Source organism: Mobula birostris, chromosome 13, assembly GCF_030028105.1.
Source record: "Mobula birostris isolate sMobBir1 chromosome 13, sMobBir1.hap1, whole genome shotgun sequence".
NCBI classification, from domain to species: Eukaryota; Metazoa; Chordata; class Chondrichthyes; order Myliobatiformes; family Myliobatidae; genus Mobula; species Mobula birostris.
The window spans coordinates 5,910,452-5,925,660 of NC_092382.1; the positions used below are offsets into that span (position 1 = coordinate 5,910,452).

Consider the following 15,209-nt stretch of genomic DNA (forward strand, 5'->3'; position numbering starts at 1 on the left):
TCTGCGGAAAACAAGTGCAGAAATTGTTGGGGCACAAGCACAGATATTTAAATAATCCTTAGTGACAGTTGAGGTACTGGAGGATTGGAGGACAGCCAATGTTGTTCCGCTGTTCAAGAAAGGCTCTAAAAATAAAGTAGGAAATTATACGTCAATGAGCTTGACATCAGTAGTGGGAAAGTCATTGGAACGTATGTGCAGGAACCAGATATGTAAGTATTTGGATAGATAGATTAAGGATAGGCAGCATGGCTTCGTGCATGGTAGGTCATGTCTAACCAATCTAATAGAGTCTCTCGAGGAAGTTGTCAGGAAAGTGGATGAAGGCAAGGCAGTGGATGTTGTCTACATGGACTTTAGCAAGGCACTTGACAAAGTCTGATATGGGAGGTTGGTCAAGAAGGTTCAGTCACTCAGCATTCAAGATAAGATAGTAAATTGCATGAGACACTGGTTTTGGGAGAAGCCGATGGTTGCCTCTCTGACTGGAGGCCTGTGACTAGTGGTTTGCCACAGGAATCGGTGCTGGATCTGTTGTTGTTTGTCATCTAGATCAGTAATCTGGATGATAGTGTGGTTAACTGGATCAGCAGATTTCTGGATGACACTAAGATTGTGGGTGTAGTGGATAGTGAGGAAGGATATAATGGCTTGCAGTGTGATCTGGACCAGCTGGAGAAATGCAAAATGGAATTTAATGGAGACAAGTGCGAGGTGTTGCATTTTGATAGGACCTGGGTCTTACACAGTGAATGGTCGGGCACTGAGGAGTGCTGCAGAAGGAAGGGATCTGGGAATACATGTCCATAATTCACTGAAAGTGGTGACACAGTTAAATAGGGACGGAAAGAAAGATTTTGGCATATTGGCCTTCATGAACCAAAGTACTGAGTGCAGGAGATGGATGTTATGTTCACACTGCACGAGACATTGGTGAGGCCTAATTTGGAGTGTTGTGTGCAGTTTTATCACCTACCTACAGGAAAGATGTAAAAGAGGTTGAAAGAGTTCAGAGAAAATTCACAAGGATGTTGCCAGGTCTGGAGGACTTGGGTTATAGGGAAAGTTTGAACAGGTCAGGGCTTTATTCCTTGGAATGTAGAAGATCGAGGGGAGATTTGATGGAGGTGTGCCAAAATTATGAGGGTTATAGATGGGGTAAATGCAAGCTGGCTTTTTCCACTGAGATGGGGTGGGACTACAACCAGAGGCCATGGATTAAGGGTGAAAGGTGAAACATTAAGGGGAACATGAGGGGAAAGTTTTTCACACAGATGGTCATCCAGGTGTGGAATGAGCAGACAGTCCAACTGGTGCATGCGAGCTCAATTTCAACATGTAAGAGGTTTGTATAGGTACCTGGATGGTCGGGGTACAGGGGTAGACAGTTTAAATAGTTCAACATAAACTAGATGGGCCAAAGGGCCTGTTTCTGTGTTGTACTTTTCTATGACTCTGTGACAAGAACATGAAATAATACTAATATTCATTTAATTCCTTTTAACAGCTGTGCAGACCAACCATTCATCTGGGCAGAAAATGTTTTCATGGCTTTAAAACTGTGGCACTTTAAACTGACAGTAGATAAAAGAAAATCCCAGCCGTACGTCAACAAAGGGGAGAACCCATTCATCTGCTCAGACAGTGGGAATGGATTCAGTCGGTCATCTCAACTGAAGGTACATCAGCAAGTTCACACTGGGACAAGGCCATTCACCTGTTCTGTGTGTGAGAAGGGATTCAGTCGGTCTTCCCACCTGTGGACAAACTGGTCAGTTCACTTCGAACAGAGGCTGATCATCTGCTGAAGTTGTGGGGAAGGATTCACTCGGTTATCTGACCTAATGGTACATCAGCGAGTTCACACTGGGGAGAGGCCGTTCACCTGCTCAGACTGTGGGAAGGAATTCACTCAGTCATTTAAACTAAAGGTACATCAGCGAGTTCACAGTGGAGAGAGGCCATTCACCTGCTCAGACTGTGGGAAGGGATTCCCTGAGTCATCTCAACTGAAGGTACATCAGCGAGTTCACACTGGGGAGAGGCCGTTCACCTGCTCAGACTGTGGGAAGGAATTCACTCAGTCATCTCAACTGATGGTACATCGGCGAATTCACACTGGAGAGAGGCCATTCACCTGCTCAGACTGTGGGATGGGATTTACTCAGTCATCTCAACTGAAGGTACATCGGCGAATTCACACTGGGGTGAGGCCATTCACCTGCTCAGTCTGTGGAGAGGATTTCACAAAGTCATCTGCTGTACTGAGACACCAGTCAGTTCACACTGGGGAGAGGCCATTCACCTGCTCAGTGTGTGGGAGGGGATTCGTAGAGTCATTTGAACTGAAGGTGCATCAGCGAGTTCACACTGGGGAGAGGCCGTTCACCTGCTCAGACTGTGGGAAGGGCTTCATTCAGTCATCTCATCTGAAGGCACATCAGCGAGTTCACACCGGGGAGAGACCGTTCACCTGCTCAGTCTGTGGGAAGGGCTTCACTTGCTCACCTCATCTACTGAGACACCAGTCAGTTCACACTAGGGAGTGACGATTAACTTGCTCAGTCTGTGGGAAGGGATTCAGTTGGTCATTTCACATACTGACACACAGGGAAATGGCCGTTCACCCGCTCTGTCCGTGGGAAGGGATTCATTACGTCATCTCAACTGAAAGAACATCAGCGAGTCCACACTGGGGAGAGGCCGATCACCCACTCAGACTGTGGGAAGAAATTCTCTCAGCCAAATCAACCAATTGGGCATCACTGAGTTCACACCGGGGAGAGGCCGATCACCTACTGTGAATGTGGTGAAGTACTCGTGGTGGACATGGACTGTGCCTTTAAATAAGAGAGAGAGAAAAACTGTCTACAGTACTGCTAGTTGCTTCTTGGTTGCCATGGTGAGAGAGAGGCGGGGTTATGTGATGGACAGTTCGATGTTCACAGTTGCTTCTTGGTTGCCATGGTGAGAGAGAGGCGGAGTTATGTGATGGACAGTTCGATGTTCACAGTTGCTTCTTGGTTGCCATGGTGAGAGAGAGGCGGAGTTATGTGATGGACAGTTCGATGTTCACAGTTGCTTCTTGGTTGCCATGGTGAGAGAGAGGCGGAGCTATGTGATGGACAGTTTGATGTTCACAGTTGCTTCTTGGTTGCCATGGTGAGAGAGAGGCGGAGTTATGTGATGGACAGTTCGATGTTCACAGTTGCTTCGTAGCGTGTTTATTTAAGCAAGGTCAGATGACTCTCCCAGAGACACACAGTGGGACACCGGTTACGGCGACCGGTCAGTGAAAGGAGGCCAGTGACAGAGGAGTCACTGGGTGGAACTTTCGAGTGCCCACAAGCGTGGGTTGAGGATCGATCAGGAGAATCGATCAGTGGCTGTCACGGTGTGTGTCAGGGCTGACCCTGTGGAGGCTACCGGTGTGTCTACCCTCGCCTGGGTGGTAGCTCACCCTCGAAGACGGTCCCCTTAGTGATAAGCTGCGTCTGGCTAACTCGAGAGTGGATTCTGAGCCTGACGACGGAAGATCAATGGGACCTGTTTACTCGTTCTTCTCCAAGTGTGGTTTTCACCTTGGATCACAAATATCTATCTATCTCTCTCTCTCTCTCTCTCTCACACACACACACACACACACACACACACACACACACACACACACACACACACACACACTCACACCAATTCCGTGGATTGAACTGAACTTCCTTACATTTCCATCGTAAGACTTTAACTCTTGCCACCCAAGCTTTAACAAGTTTGGGAATTGTATTTACACACAAATATATGCATAACATGGCTAACTTTTGATTTACCTGGTTTAAGTTACTATATTGAGTAGTTACTAATAAATAGTGGTTTTTAATATCAAAACCAGACTCCAGGTGTGCTCTGTTGTTGCTGGTTCATTTAGACCATTGTGTGTACGTAACAGATTCATTCAGTTATCTATCCTTATGACACACTACCAGGTTCACACTGTTGAGAGGGTGTTCACCTGCTCTGAATGTGGGAAGCGATTCACTCAGTCATCTAACCTCATATAACTCTTGCCTCAGCTAGCATCTTAATATAGCTGGTGATAGCACCCCAGCCCGGCCAGACTGAAGAAATCTCGTTTGGGTGGATGCTGCGCGATGCGTCCCCTGTTACAAATAAGTACCCCGAAATAAGAAACAGTACATAATATGCGATTAAACAATTGAGGTTCATAATTTTTACTTTAACTATTGGGTTAGTGAAGTAAACAAATAAAAGAAAAAGGGTCCACTCTCTCCATTCACATCTTCTCATTTCTCCCCGGCAAAAGACCGCAAAAATCTCTCTTCCAGACTCACATGGAAGACCATTTCTGTCATTGGATAGCCCCACACTCCAAAACCCTGTTATCTCTAGTCGTAACCTAAACATTACTGCTGCAGAGAAACCATTACCTCAGCAGTGAAACATTACAGCATGTTATACTTGTGACATACTACCGGGTTCACACTGGAGAGAAAGTTTCAATAAGCCTCATGCTGGATATTTGTTCATCGCCACTGCTGAATGCAATTTCGAGAGTGATTGTCGGTGCTGAACTCTGCAATTATTGCTGTTGCTCACCACACCCAGTTCTGCACCCTGGTCACTGGACATGGGAGGAGTTTCTTCTGCTGCATATTCACCTTTAATGGGACAGGAGTTTAATATTCTGGACCTGAGACAAATAAATCAGTTTATTTTAAACTGTCTCTGGTACTTCGTGAATTTATAACATACATAGTGTACAGCAAAGAGTCAACTCAGGCAGGCTGGACCATGCCAGTGATTCAGTTCCACGACAGTCCTTTTTAAATCTTCCCCTGTTGTTCCAAACAGTCACCACTGTGTGTGAAGAAGTTTCCGTTGAATTTTCTGCAGAATGAAGAAGTGGAGCTGACTGCAGTTCTGTCTGAGATGTTCTTTGCCCCTCTAGTCTCTGGGCTGAGGAAGAATAACATCGTTAGTTAACCTCCTTAATCACGACTCATTTCCACATTATGGGTCATTTTCCCTTTTTCTAAAGGTTTGTTAGAAAACATTACTGTCCTGTGAAGACTGAAAGCAGAATGGAAAACTATCAGTTGGATTTTCAACGAAGCAGGGTCAGAAACCAGAGGCGGGTCTGCACAGGGCAGAGTTTGGGGCTCTGAACGATGGTCGGGATAAGAACAAATGATGAGGAGAAGGGAATCAGCAGCCAGGCGTGGCAACGATGACAGAGTAGCAAGATTTGGAAGCCAATTGACAGAGAAAGTAATTTGGTTGTCTGACTGCTGACACAAACAATGCCTGTGGTGAGGTGCTCCACTGGTCGAGGAACATGTGTGTGTTGGGAATGGTTTTATCTATTGAAGGAGTTGTTCCTTCTTGTTTATCCTGTAATATTATATCTAGATGGTTATTATGGATTTTCTTATTAGTAGTTATGTATTGATTATCATATAATTTGTAAGATTTTGACTCTAAAACTGAATCAGGCTTGAATTTATTGTGCCTTGATGAAGTTACAGTGGTCGTTCATGAGTTTGTATTTTAAAGCAAGATTTTGGTGAATGATATTTGCCACCCGATCGTACCTTTGTAAGTAATCAGATTGAGTTAAACTGCTGCAGGATCCCAGAATGTGTTGGATTGTGTCTGGTTTGTCTTGGCATTTTCTGCATTTATTGCCTGGTTTGTTTGCCTTTTATGTATTTTAGATATTTTGAAATGTTACCCACCTTGTCCTGTATTTCCCCAAGTAACCCCTGTTTCTGGGAAGAGGCCTCCAACTCTGAGTTGGGCTCTCGAAGCTTCCCTGTCACCAGCTCGTCTGCTCAAATCATTAGGATGTCTCCCATGGAGGCTCAGACTCATTCCACTGATTAACGGTTTCTTCCATAGTGATGATTCATTTTTTTGAGTGGCCTCTCATTTCAGTTTTCTGGTCTGTATTTCTTATCAGAATTATATATACTCGCATGGAGTGCTGAATCCTGTTTATTTTTGATGAAAATATATACTTTAGAAATCTGATCAGACTGTTAGGTGATTTTTTTTTTATGTCTGTTATAGCTCTTCCACCTTCTGTCCTCAGTAGTGTAATCTAAGTGTGTTTGAGTGTAAATAGTCTTTTCTAAATTCATCATTTCAGTTCTTATTTTTCTTTGTAAAGTTTCCAGATCGGAATGGAACCAAGATATTTTGCCGAGAAATATGTTAAAATGGGAATAGTAAGAGAGTTTATTGCCTTTGTTGTATTTGTTATACCATGGACATATGGACATAGCCAACATGGGGGCATCCTTATCACGTGCCCCAGCCACTGCAGCTGACGCTGGGTGATCATGGCCTCGATACTCCTGCAGTTGGTCTTTACAAGTATTTCAGTGTGAGGCACCCGCTCACGCCAGGTAATTCCCAGAATGTGCTGGAGACAGCCGATGTGGAAGCGCTCCAAGGACTTGATGTGATGGCTGTAGGTTACCCAAGCTTCACGGCTATAAAGGAGGGTGGTGACACAGACCGCTTGGTGTATGGTGACCTTTGTGGAGGGACGAAGGCTCCTGTGCTGAAAGACTCTACGCCGAAGTCTCCTAAAGGCCGCTGATGCCTGTTTAATGCGGCTCTGGATGTCGTTGTCAATGCTGCTATCCTCAGAGAGAATGTCCTCAGATGTTTGAAAGATGGCACTACTGACAGCTTTTCAAAACCAACAGTGAAGGTAGGTAGAGTGGGTGGAACACTGGTACTCCAGTGGCAAACCACTTCCATCTTGGTGGTATTGACAGTCAGCCCCATCCTGCTGTACGCTCTCACTGCCACAGTAAGGACAGTCTGGAGATCCTCTGGAGTATGGGCCAAAAGAGCACAGTCGTCTCTTGATTCAGTTAGTGATTTGGTGGTAGGTGTTGCGCGGAGCCTCCTGATGTCAAAGAGGTTGCCATCTAATCTGATGTCCACTGCCACACCGCTGCTGTCTTCAATAAGCTTGGTAACACACAAGAGGAAGATGTTAAAGTGCATTGGTGCTAGCACACACCCCTGCCTCACCCCTGTATATACAAGGAAGGGCTTCGACTCTTGTCGTCCTATGGTCACCCGAGCAGTCATCCCATCGTGGAACTGGCAGAGGATGTTAACAAATTTATTGGGATAGCCAAACCTGAGGAGAACATCCCATAAGAGCTCTCTTTGCACAGTGTCAAATGCTTTGGAGAGGTCAACAAAGGCCATAAACAGCTCCTGATGTTGCTCCCGGCACTATTCCTGAAGCTGCCGGGCTGTGAAGATCATGTCGATTGTGCTCCTGTTCTTCCTAAATCCACACTGCGATTCAGGCAGCATTGACTCGGTGATGTTGCTGATGAGTCTCTGAAGCATCACCTTGGCCAGGAATACAAAGGTAAGCTCGCCAATAAAGAGGATACTAAATGTTTCTTTAGATGCATAAAGTGTAAAGGAGAGGTGAGAGTGCATATCGGAAAACGATGCTGGAGAGGTGGTAATAGAGGCAAGGAGCTGGCGGATGAACTGAGTAAGTGTTTTATATCAGTCTTCACTATGGAAGACACCAGCAGGATGCTGGAAGTCCAGATGTCAGTGGTCAGAAATATTTACAGGACATTACTCGGGAGCAGGTTCTTGGGAAGTCTGAAGGTAAATAGGCCACCTGGACCACATAGTGTACATCCCAGAGTTCTCAAAGAGGTGACTGAAGAGGTTGTGGAGGGATTAGTAATGATGTTTCAATAATCAATTGAATCTGGCATGGTTCTGTACGACTGAAAATTTGGAAATATCACTCCACTCTTCAAGAAGGGAGGGAGGTAGATGAACAGAACTTATAGACCAGTTAGTCTCACTTCACTCTTTGGGAAGATATTGGAGTCGGATGTTGAGGATGTATTTTCAGGGTATTTTCGGTCATTTTCAGCATGGTTTCCTCAAGGGAAAATCTTGCCTGACAAGTATGTTGAAAGTCTCTGAATTCATTGAAGAAGTAACAAGCAAGATGAACAAAGGAGAATCGGTTGATGCTGTGCACGTGAAGTTTCAGAAGGTCCTTGACAAGGTGCCACACATGAGGCTGCTTATCAAGTTATGAGCCCATGATATCACAGGAAAGACCCTTGCATGGATGAAGCAGTGGCTGATTGGCAGGAGGTAAAGAATAGTAATAAAGGGAACCTTTTCTGATTGGTTGCTGGTGACCAGTGGTGTTCCACAGGGATCTGTGTTGGGACCGATTCTTGTATATTATATGACAGTAACTTGGATGACAGAATTGACGGCTTTGTTGCAAAGATGCGGATGATACCAAGTCAGTTGGAGGGACAGGACGTTTTGAGGAAATTGAGAGGCTCAAAAGGACAGCCAGATTATGAAAAATACTTTAGTCAGAGGGTGGTAAATCTGTGGAATTTGTTGCCATGAGAGGCTGTGGAGTCTAAGTCATTGGTTGTGTTTAAGGCAGAGATAGTTAGTTTCTTGATTAGCCAGGTATTCAATGGGTATGGGATGAAAGTAGGGGAGTGGAGATGACTGGAAGAACTGGATCAGCCCATGATTGAATGGCGGAGCAGACTCGATGGGCCGAATAGCCTACTTCTGCTCCTGTATCTTATGATCTTATGGTTTGAAAGTGGTGAAGCCTTGAATTCTAATCCTGCTAAGAAATGGACACACAAGAAGTGCGTCTTTAGAATGTAACATACCTGGAGTATTGCTTTATTCCCTTTGTGTCAGATCAGCGATGCCCCATGTGTCTTACTTGTAAACAACGAAAGCATCAAGTTTGCAGAAACACTTCCATAAATGACACACTGAAAAAGATGCTTGTGGTTTTACTCAGTTCCGGAAGATGAAAGAAGCATTTGAAAAGCGTTGCACACTGGAGGCATTCGGAAAGAAAGCTACAAATGACTTTGATCGTGGTCTCATCGCTTCTCATAACATTTCCACAATGATAGCAAAAGTCTGCAAGGTCTCATACAGTTAGTGAGAGATTAATAAGGCCTGCCGTATCAGGTACACACCACTGTTCTCAAAACAGATACCAGTATTTTAAAATCGATTCCTCTGAGTATTAACTCTGTCGCACCTCAGATTGATGAAATGAGTGAAGACATTGAGTATCAGTATGCACAGAGCTAAAGAAAAACAGAATTTGGGAACCAACTGTATGAGTCAACTGCGTGAGACATCAAGGCATTGATAATGGCATATGTACAGTTCATCAAAAATGGAACAATCGATCAAGAGATTCTCGATTGTAAAAAGTTGAAAATAGATATCAACAGAGAATCAGTCCACGACGAGCTCAAAGTGAAATTGATAACAAAATTATTCTGATTAGGAACATGATTTCTTGTCCAACGGATGGAGCACCATATATGACAGGTTGCCATGCTGGTTCAGTGGAATTTATGAAAATGAAATTGTGTCTATTGTGTCATTCATCGTCAACGTCCCGCAGCTACTGTTCAGTGGGCAGGTGCTGTCAAATCTATGTTTAAAGATAAATATGAAGTTAAAGCAGAATATTTTTTCATGTTAGCATATGGTAGCCATGTTTTACACTATGGAGGCGATGGAAAGTATATTGGGCCTAAGAGGGGTGTTGGTAAGTATGTGGGTGTTGGGCTAAAAAGGTTGGCAAACACTGCTATAGAAGAAAGAGTTAGCCAACGGATGAGCATCACCGTCCATGGGTGAAATCCCCGCAATCTGAGCAGACTAGGTGTCGACGAGAAAGTGTGCCAAGACTGGCTCAAAGTTGGAGACGTCTTCCCAGAAACAGAGTGTTTCTTTGTGGCAATACAGGACCAGGTGGTTAAGACAGGACATCAAAAATGCACAATCAAAAAAAAACTAACAAATTCAAGATGATAAAAGTAGAATATGCCATGTGAAACCAGAAAATATCCTGCAGTATCCTGCAACAGTTTAATTCAATCTTACACAGGTACAATCAGGTGACAAACATCTTTCACCAAAATCTTGCTTTAACATACAAAACATTCTATACATTATTATACAGTAAATACAATCCTAATCGAGTTTTGGAGTCTCTTATGACCAATCCATTACTAGAGATGGGGCAATACCTGGTACCTGTCCGGATCTAACATTACAGGGTAATAGGGATGGTCATTCCGAACACACACAACGCATGAAAATCAATAAGCCAGAAACACCAGAAATATGCTGACTTGAATGAGGAAAATGAAAGACTGTGTGTACATGAACATTGTCCCATTTGTGATTTACACGACTGGCATCATTCTAAAGTCACCACACAACAGTATTAAACAATTCGACCCGCACGACAATATCTATGTAAATCTCCAGACAGCCACAATACGCAACACCATCAGAATCGGCCGAAAGTTCCAAGCGATTGAGAAATCAGTGGGCTTCTCCATGTCCATGTCCATACCGCAATTTTTATCAGTTTGAGCTGAGATAGAAAATAAAAATAATAATAAATATGCGATTCTACCTGAGTGAATGCAGAGGAGAGTCAACACGCAATTTGATCGGATGGAAATTTATTAAAAATCAGGAAGTGAGATGACATCATTTTCTTTGAAGCAGACTAGGCATCGGAGGTTTCCGTGAAAATTTTGGCAATTATGCAAGAGTTCTCTGGTGTTGAACATACCCCCGCAACATCTTTGTCTAATGCGACGGACAAGTGCGAGCTTTACTGTAAATTCGTGCAGTCTGTTGACATTTTTTTCCATTTCATTCTTATGCAAGAGACCAAAGTAACTAATGAGTTGCATTTTTGCCTGTTTGGTCTTGAATGTTCCCAGAGCCTGTCCACTTTATCATGACCGAAAAGGGTCTGGCGGTGGCGAGCGCGGAAATATGGTGGAAAACTAAACATTAAAGGTAGGATGAGTTTAATAATTGGTAGCAGTGGAGGTGGCGGGGTGCGGGTGTCGGAGAGTCTGTTCCTGTGCTGCGTCTCTCTCTCGGGCTCGAAACCAGATTTACTCTCCCCGCTGCCACCTTCTCCGATGATCATTGGTTCTGCAGAGTCAAGATCAGAAACATTGCGAATCCCTCCGAGAAGAGCTTAGATATGTTGTTTGTTAATTTGTTGAATAATTGACGTGAGCGGATATTTCGCTGCGCTAATGAACTGCTCTCTGAACTTGGACTGAGTTACCCCACAAATAAATGTGTTTGTACAACAGCTTAATATCATCGGCATGTCTCCGGAGTGTTGAAAAATGTATCCAGAATCGTTGTAATTATTCTGATCCAACCCGGCGATGGTGTTATAAAGGAATTCGGCAACACTCACCGACCACAGGATGATGAAGCTTCCGGAGATGGTGAGAAGTAAGATCACAGACCTCCTCCTGCTCTCCATCTCCGGGTCACTGCGGTTCTCCGCCTTGCTCTGACCCCTCAGCCCCTTACGGACGCGACTGGTCACTAAAATGTGTCTGACTGTCAGAGCGTTAAACAGGAGTATTAACACGAACGGGAGTAATGGCGTTAGGACGGTAGAAAGCCGGTCATATCCCACCCACTCGGGATCCGTACAGTAGCCCGGTATTTCAATACAGTCCCGGGGTATAATGTCGACTACTTTCAGAGGACGATATATAAAGAAGTAGGACACATTATTAAAACAGATCAGAACGCCGGTTGTTGTCAGAACCACAGACGCAGTTTTCCCGGTGCAATACTTTATTTTCCGTTTCTGACAACAAATGGCGACAAACCGATCAAACGTGAAGCTGACGGTGAACCAGACAGAACAGTCTGTGGCTGCTTCTCCCAGGGCAGCGATCACACTGCACACGGGGGTGACGTCCAGGAAAGTCCCAGGGAGGTAATAATAACAGACCCGCCACAATATCACCGCAAACACGATGGTCAGTAGATCCGCCACTTCCGTGGCCACCAGGTAGCGAGTGGAGCGGGTGGAGAGGCCGCACTTTCCCCGGGACAGGATCACCATCGCCACTAAATTCACTGGGAAACAACCGAGAGAGCGAATGAATTACTGTCTGTCCACTCCGTGGGTCTCGGGGCAGGGAAATGCTGGAAATGGAGAGCAGCTCATTCCCGGAGGGTTAAAGCGCGGAAGGCGGGGATCGCCGGCGCCTCAAAGGTGCCAATGCCGGGAGAAACGTTACGGTCCGGGGCGCTGACTGCACGGCGGGCAGGTTTCAGGAAGGAGGCCGGGATCGCTTTGGAAAATCAGTGTAAATCTCTGTCCATCGGATTTCTGACTGATGTGCAAAGCCGAGAAAGCCTCGGTAACTTTCTCAGCCATAGTGATTCCCGCGATCCCGTCACATCTGTTCACACTGTCCGGTACCGCTCAGCCCCGCTGTCTCCGACTTTGTCCATGGACAATTTCCAAAGCTCGTTGCAGATTTACTTCCCCTGTTCGCAGGCATCGATCTCCTCCTTGGCCTCCGCCCACACGGGCCCGGCTCGGCTCGGCTCGGCTCGCTTATTTTAAAATCCGCAGCTACTCTTCGTCGCGGTTCCTTCATACTCTGTCAGGGGTTCGGATCAGAAAGTTCCCATGTTGGTTTTATTTAATATTCTCCCTGACCCGCTCCGAATTACTGCGACGTTACTCTAAATGCTCCGGTGCTGGGTGTCCCGGAGCGGAATGTCGCCGCTAACTTACCCCGTCTGACCTGTATCGGACACCGCTGTGTCGGCTCTGAACTCCCTCTTCACCACATCGATATGGAAACAAACCCCGGGAAGCAAAAACGCACAGCCACTCTCATTTAATTTTTCCAAACCCCCGTAACTCTCGGGTTCTAATATACAGTTGGTGTCATTTTCAGGATATAAATATACATTTTTTGTCAATAAAAGACTCTGGAATGTTGATTTGGTCCCTCAGCCAAATTGTTGACTCAGTTTGGGAACAACTGGGCTCCGAGCACTGGTTCCTATAATACCAACTGGGACATCCTGCAGGCCCAAGAAGAGTCTGGTTATTCCTTGTATCTAACACACACAGACACCAGGAACAGCATTAGGCCACTCGGCCACTCTAGCACGTCCTGTCATTCAATAAGACCAGGGCCCCAAACACCACTCCCTTCCCCACTTTGCCCGGAGCATTGGCCCCGCTTGCAGGGCAACAGTCTGCCGGTGTTTGCCCCCCCACCCCCAATGTGGTGAATCGCCACCACCGTGGGCTCAGACATTTCCACAGATGAGCCCCTCCTGTCCCCACCGGAACAAACATCCTGTCCGCCCCCTCTCTCACCATCTTCATCCTTTCAATAACCCCCCCCTCCCTCCCCGGGGAACTGGCATCAAACCGACGGGACGAGCGGTCTCCTCCTACCTCTCAGCGATACATCAGACTCCGGCCGCAGGAGACGCTTCACAAACGCCCCCACCTTCGCTCGGAGGAAAGAGGAAATGAATCAGAAAGCGGATATTTACTTTGGAAATGGTTCCGCTTTTACTGGGAGGTCAAAACGGTGGCGAGTCACGTCTGCGAGGCGTAAACAGTGATTGAAATTGCCTCGGGCCAATGACTATAGCGCAGCGGCGGTGAGGGATCTCGTGGTCGGTAGAACCATAGAAAACTACAGCACAGAAACAGGCCATTTGGCCCTTCTTGGCTCCGCCGAACCATTTTCTGCCTAGTCCCACTGACCTGCACCCCGACCATATCCCTCCATACACCTCCCACCCATGTACCTGTCCAAGTTTTTCTTAAATGTTAAAAGTGAGCCCGCATTTACCACCTCATCTGCCAGCTCATTCCACACTCCCAACACTCTCTGTGTGAAGAAGCCTCTCCCCTCCCCCCAAATGTTCCATATATAACCATATAACTATTACAGCACGGAGACAGGCTATCTCGGCCCTTCTAGTCCGTGCCAAACTCTTAACTTATCCTAGTCCCACCGACCTGCACTCAGCCCATAACCCTCCATTCCTTTCCTGTCCATATATCTATCCAATTTAACTTTAAACAACAACATACAACCTGCCTCAACCACTTCTGCTGGAAGCTCGTTCCACACAGCTACCACTCCCTGAGTAAAGAAGTTCCCCCTTGTGTTACCCCTAAACTTTTGTCCTCTAGCTCTCAACCCATGTCCTCTTGTTTGAATCTTCCCCACTCTCAATGAAAAAAGTCTAACCACGTCAACTCTATCAATCCCCCTCATAATTTTAAACACCTCTATCAAGACCCCCTCAACCTTCTACGCTCCAAAGAATAAAGACCTAACTTCTTCAACCTTTCTCTGTAACTTCGGACTTGAAAACCAGGCAAAATTTTAGTAAACCTCCTTTGTACTCTCTTAATTTTATTAACATCTTTCCTATAATTCAGTGACCAGAACTGTACACAATACTCCAGATTTGGCCTTACCAATGTCTTATACAAATTCAACATTACATAGAAACATAGAAAATAGGTGCAGGAGTAGGCCATTCGGCCCTTGGAGCCTGTACCACCATTTATTACGATCATGGCTGATCATCCAACTCAGAACCCTGCACCAGCCTTCCCTCCATACCCCCTGACCCCCGTAGCCACAAGGGCCATATCTAACTCCCTCTTAAATATAGCCAATGAACTGGCCTCAACTGTTTCCTGTGGCAGAGAATTCCACAGATTCACCACTTTCTGTGTGAAGAAGTTTTTCCTAATCTCGGTCCTAAAAGGCTTCCCCTCTATCCTCAAACTGTGGCCCCTACATCCCAACTCCTATACTAAATGCTCTGATTAATAAAGGCCGGCAAACCAAAAGCTTTCTTCACCACCCTATCCACATGACATTCCATCTTCAGGGAACTATGCACCATTATTCCTAGATCCCTCTGTTCTACAGCATTCTTCAATGCCCTACCATTTACCATGTATGTCCTGTTTTGATTATTTCTACCAAAATGTAGCACCTTACATTTTTCTGCATTAAACTCCATCTGCCATCTTTCAGCCCACTCTTCTAACTGTTCGAAATCTCTCTGCAAGATTTGAAAACCTACTTCATGATCCACAACACCACCTATCTTAGTATCATCTGCATACTTACTAATCCAGTTTACCACCCCATCATCCAGATCATTAATATATATTACAAACAACATTGGACCCAGTACAGATCCCTGAGGCACACCACCAGTCACGGGCCTCCAACCTGACAAACAGTTATCCACCACCACTCTCTGGCATCTCC

The 15,209-nt window shown here is 45.5% G+C and overlaps 3 protein-coding genes and 1 long non-coding RNA gene across 5 annotated transcripts in view; 2 read left to right on the forward strand and 2 right to left on the reverse strand.

Annotated features, from left to right (window-relative positions):
- The window catches only part of LOC140208304 (uncharacterized), a 27,663-nt gene extending 24,690 nt beyond the window's left edge, over positions 1 to 2,973 (forward strand). For both annotated transcript variants that reach the window (XM_072276892.1, XM_072276890.1), the window contains exon 2: positions 1,508 to 2,973. In XM_072276892.1, the coding sequence (XP_072132993.1) occupies positions 1,845 to 2,549 (705 nt within the window). In that variant the 5' untranslated portion in view covers positions 1,508 to 1,844 and the 3' untranslated portion in view covers positions 2,550 to 2,973. The remainder of the gene's footprint in view (positions 1 to 1,507) is intronic.
- Positions 1 to 15,209, reverse strand: part of LOC140208309 (uncharacterized) — a 292,599-nt gene that overhangs the window by 79,870 nt on the left and 197,520 nt on the right. The window lies entirely within an intron of this gene.
- LOC140208282 (uncharacterized) overlaps positions 1 to 15,209 on the forward strand; it is a 60,379-nt gene that overhangs the window by 40,335 nt on the left and 4,835 nt on the right. The window lies entirely within an intron of this gene.
- Positions 4,211 to 13,420, reverse strand: LOC140207463 (uncharacterized). Its single transcript, XR_011888560.1, has 2 exons — positions 13,355 to 13,420; positions 4,211 to 4,971 (listed from the first exon to the last, which is right to left on the reverse strand). It is a non-coding gene; the product is annotated as an uncharacterized lncRNA (long non-coding RNA).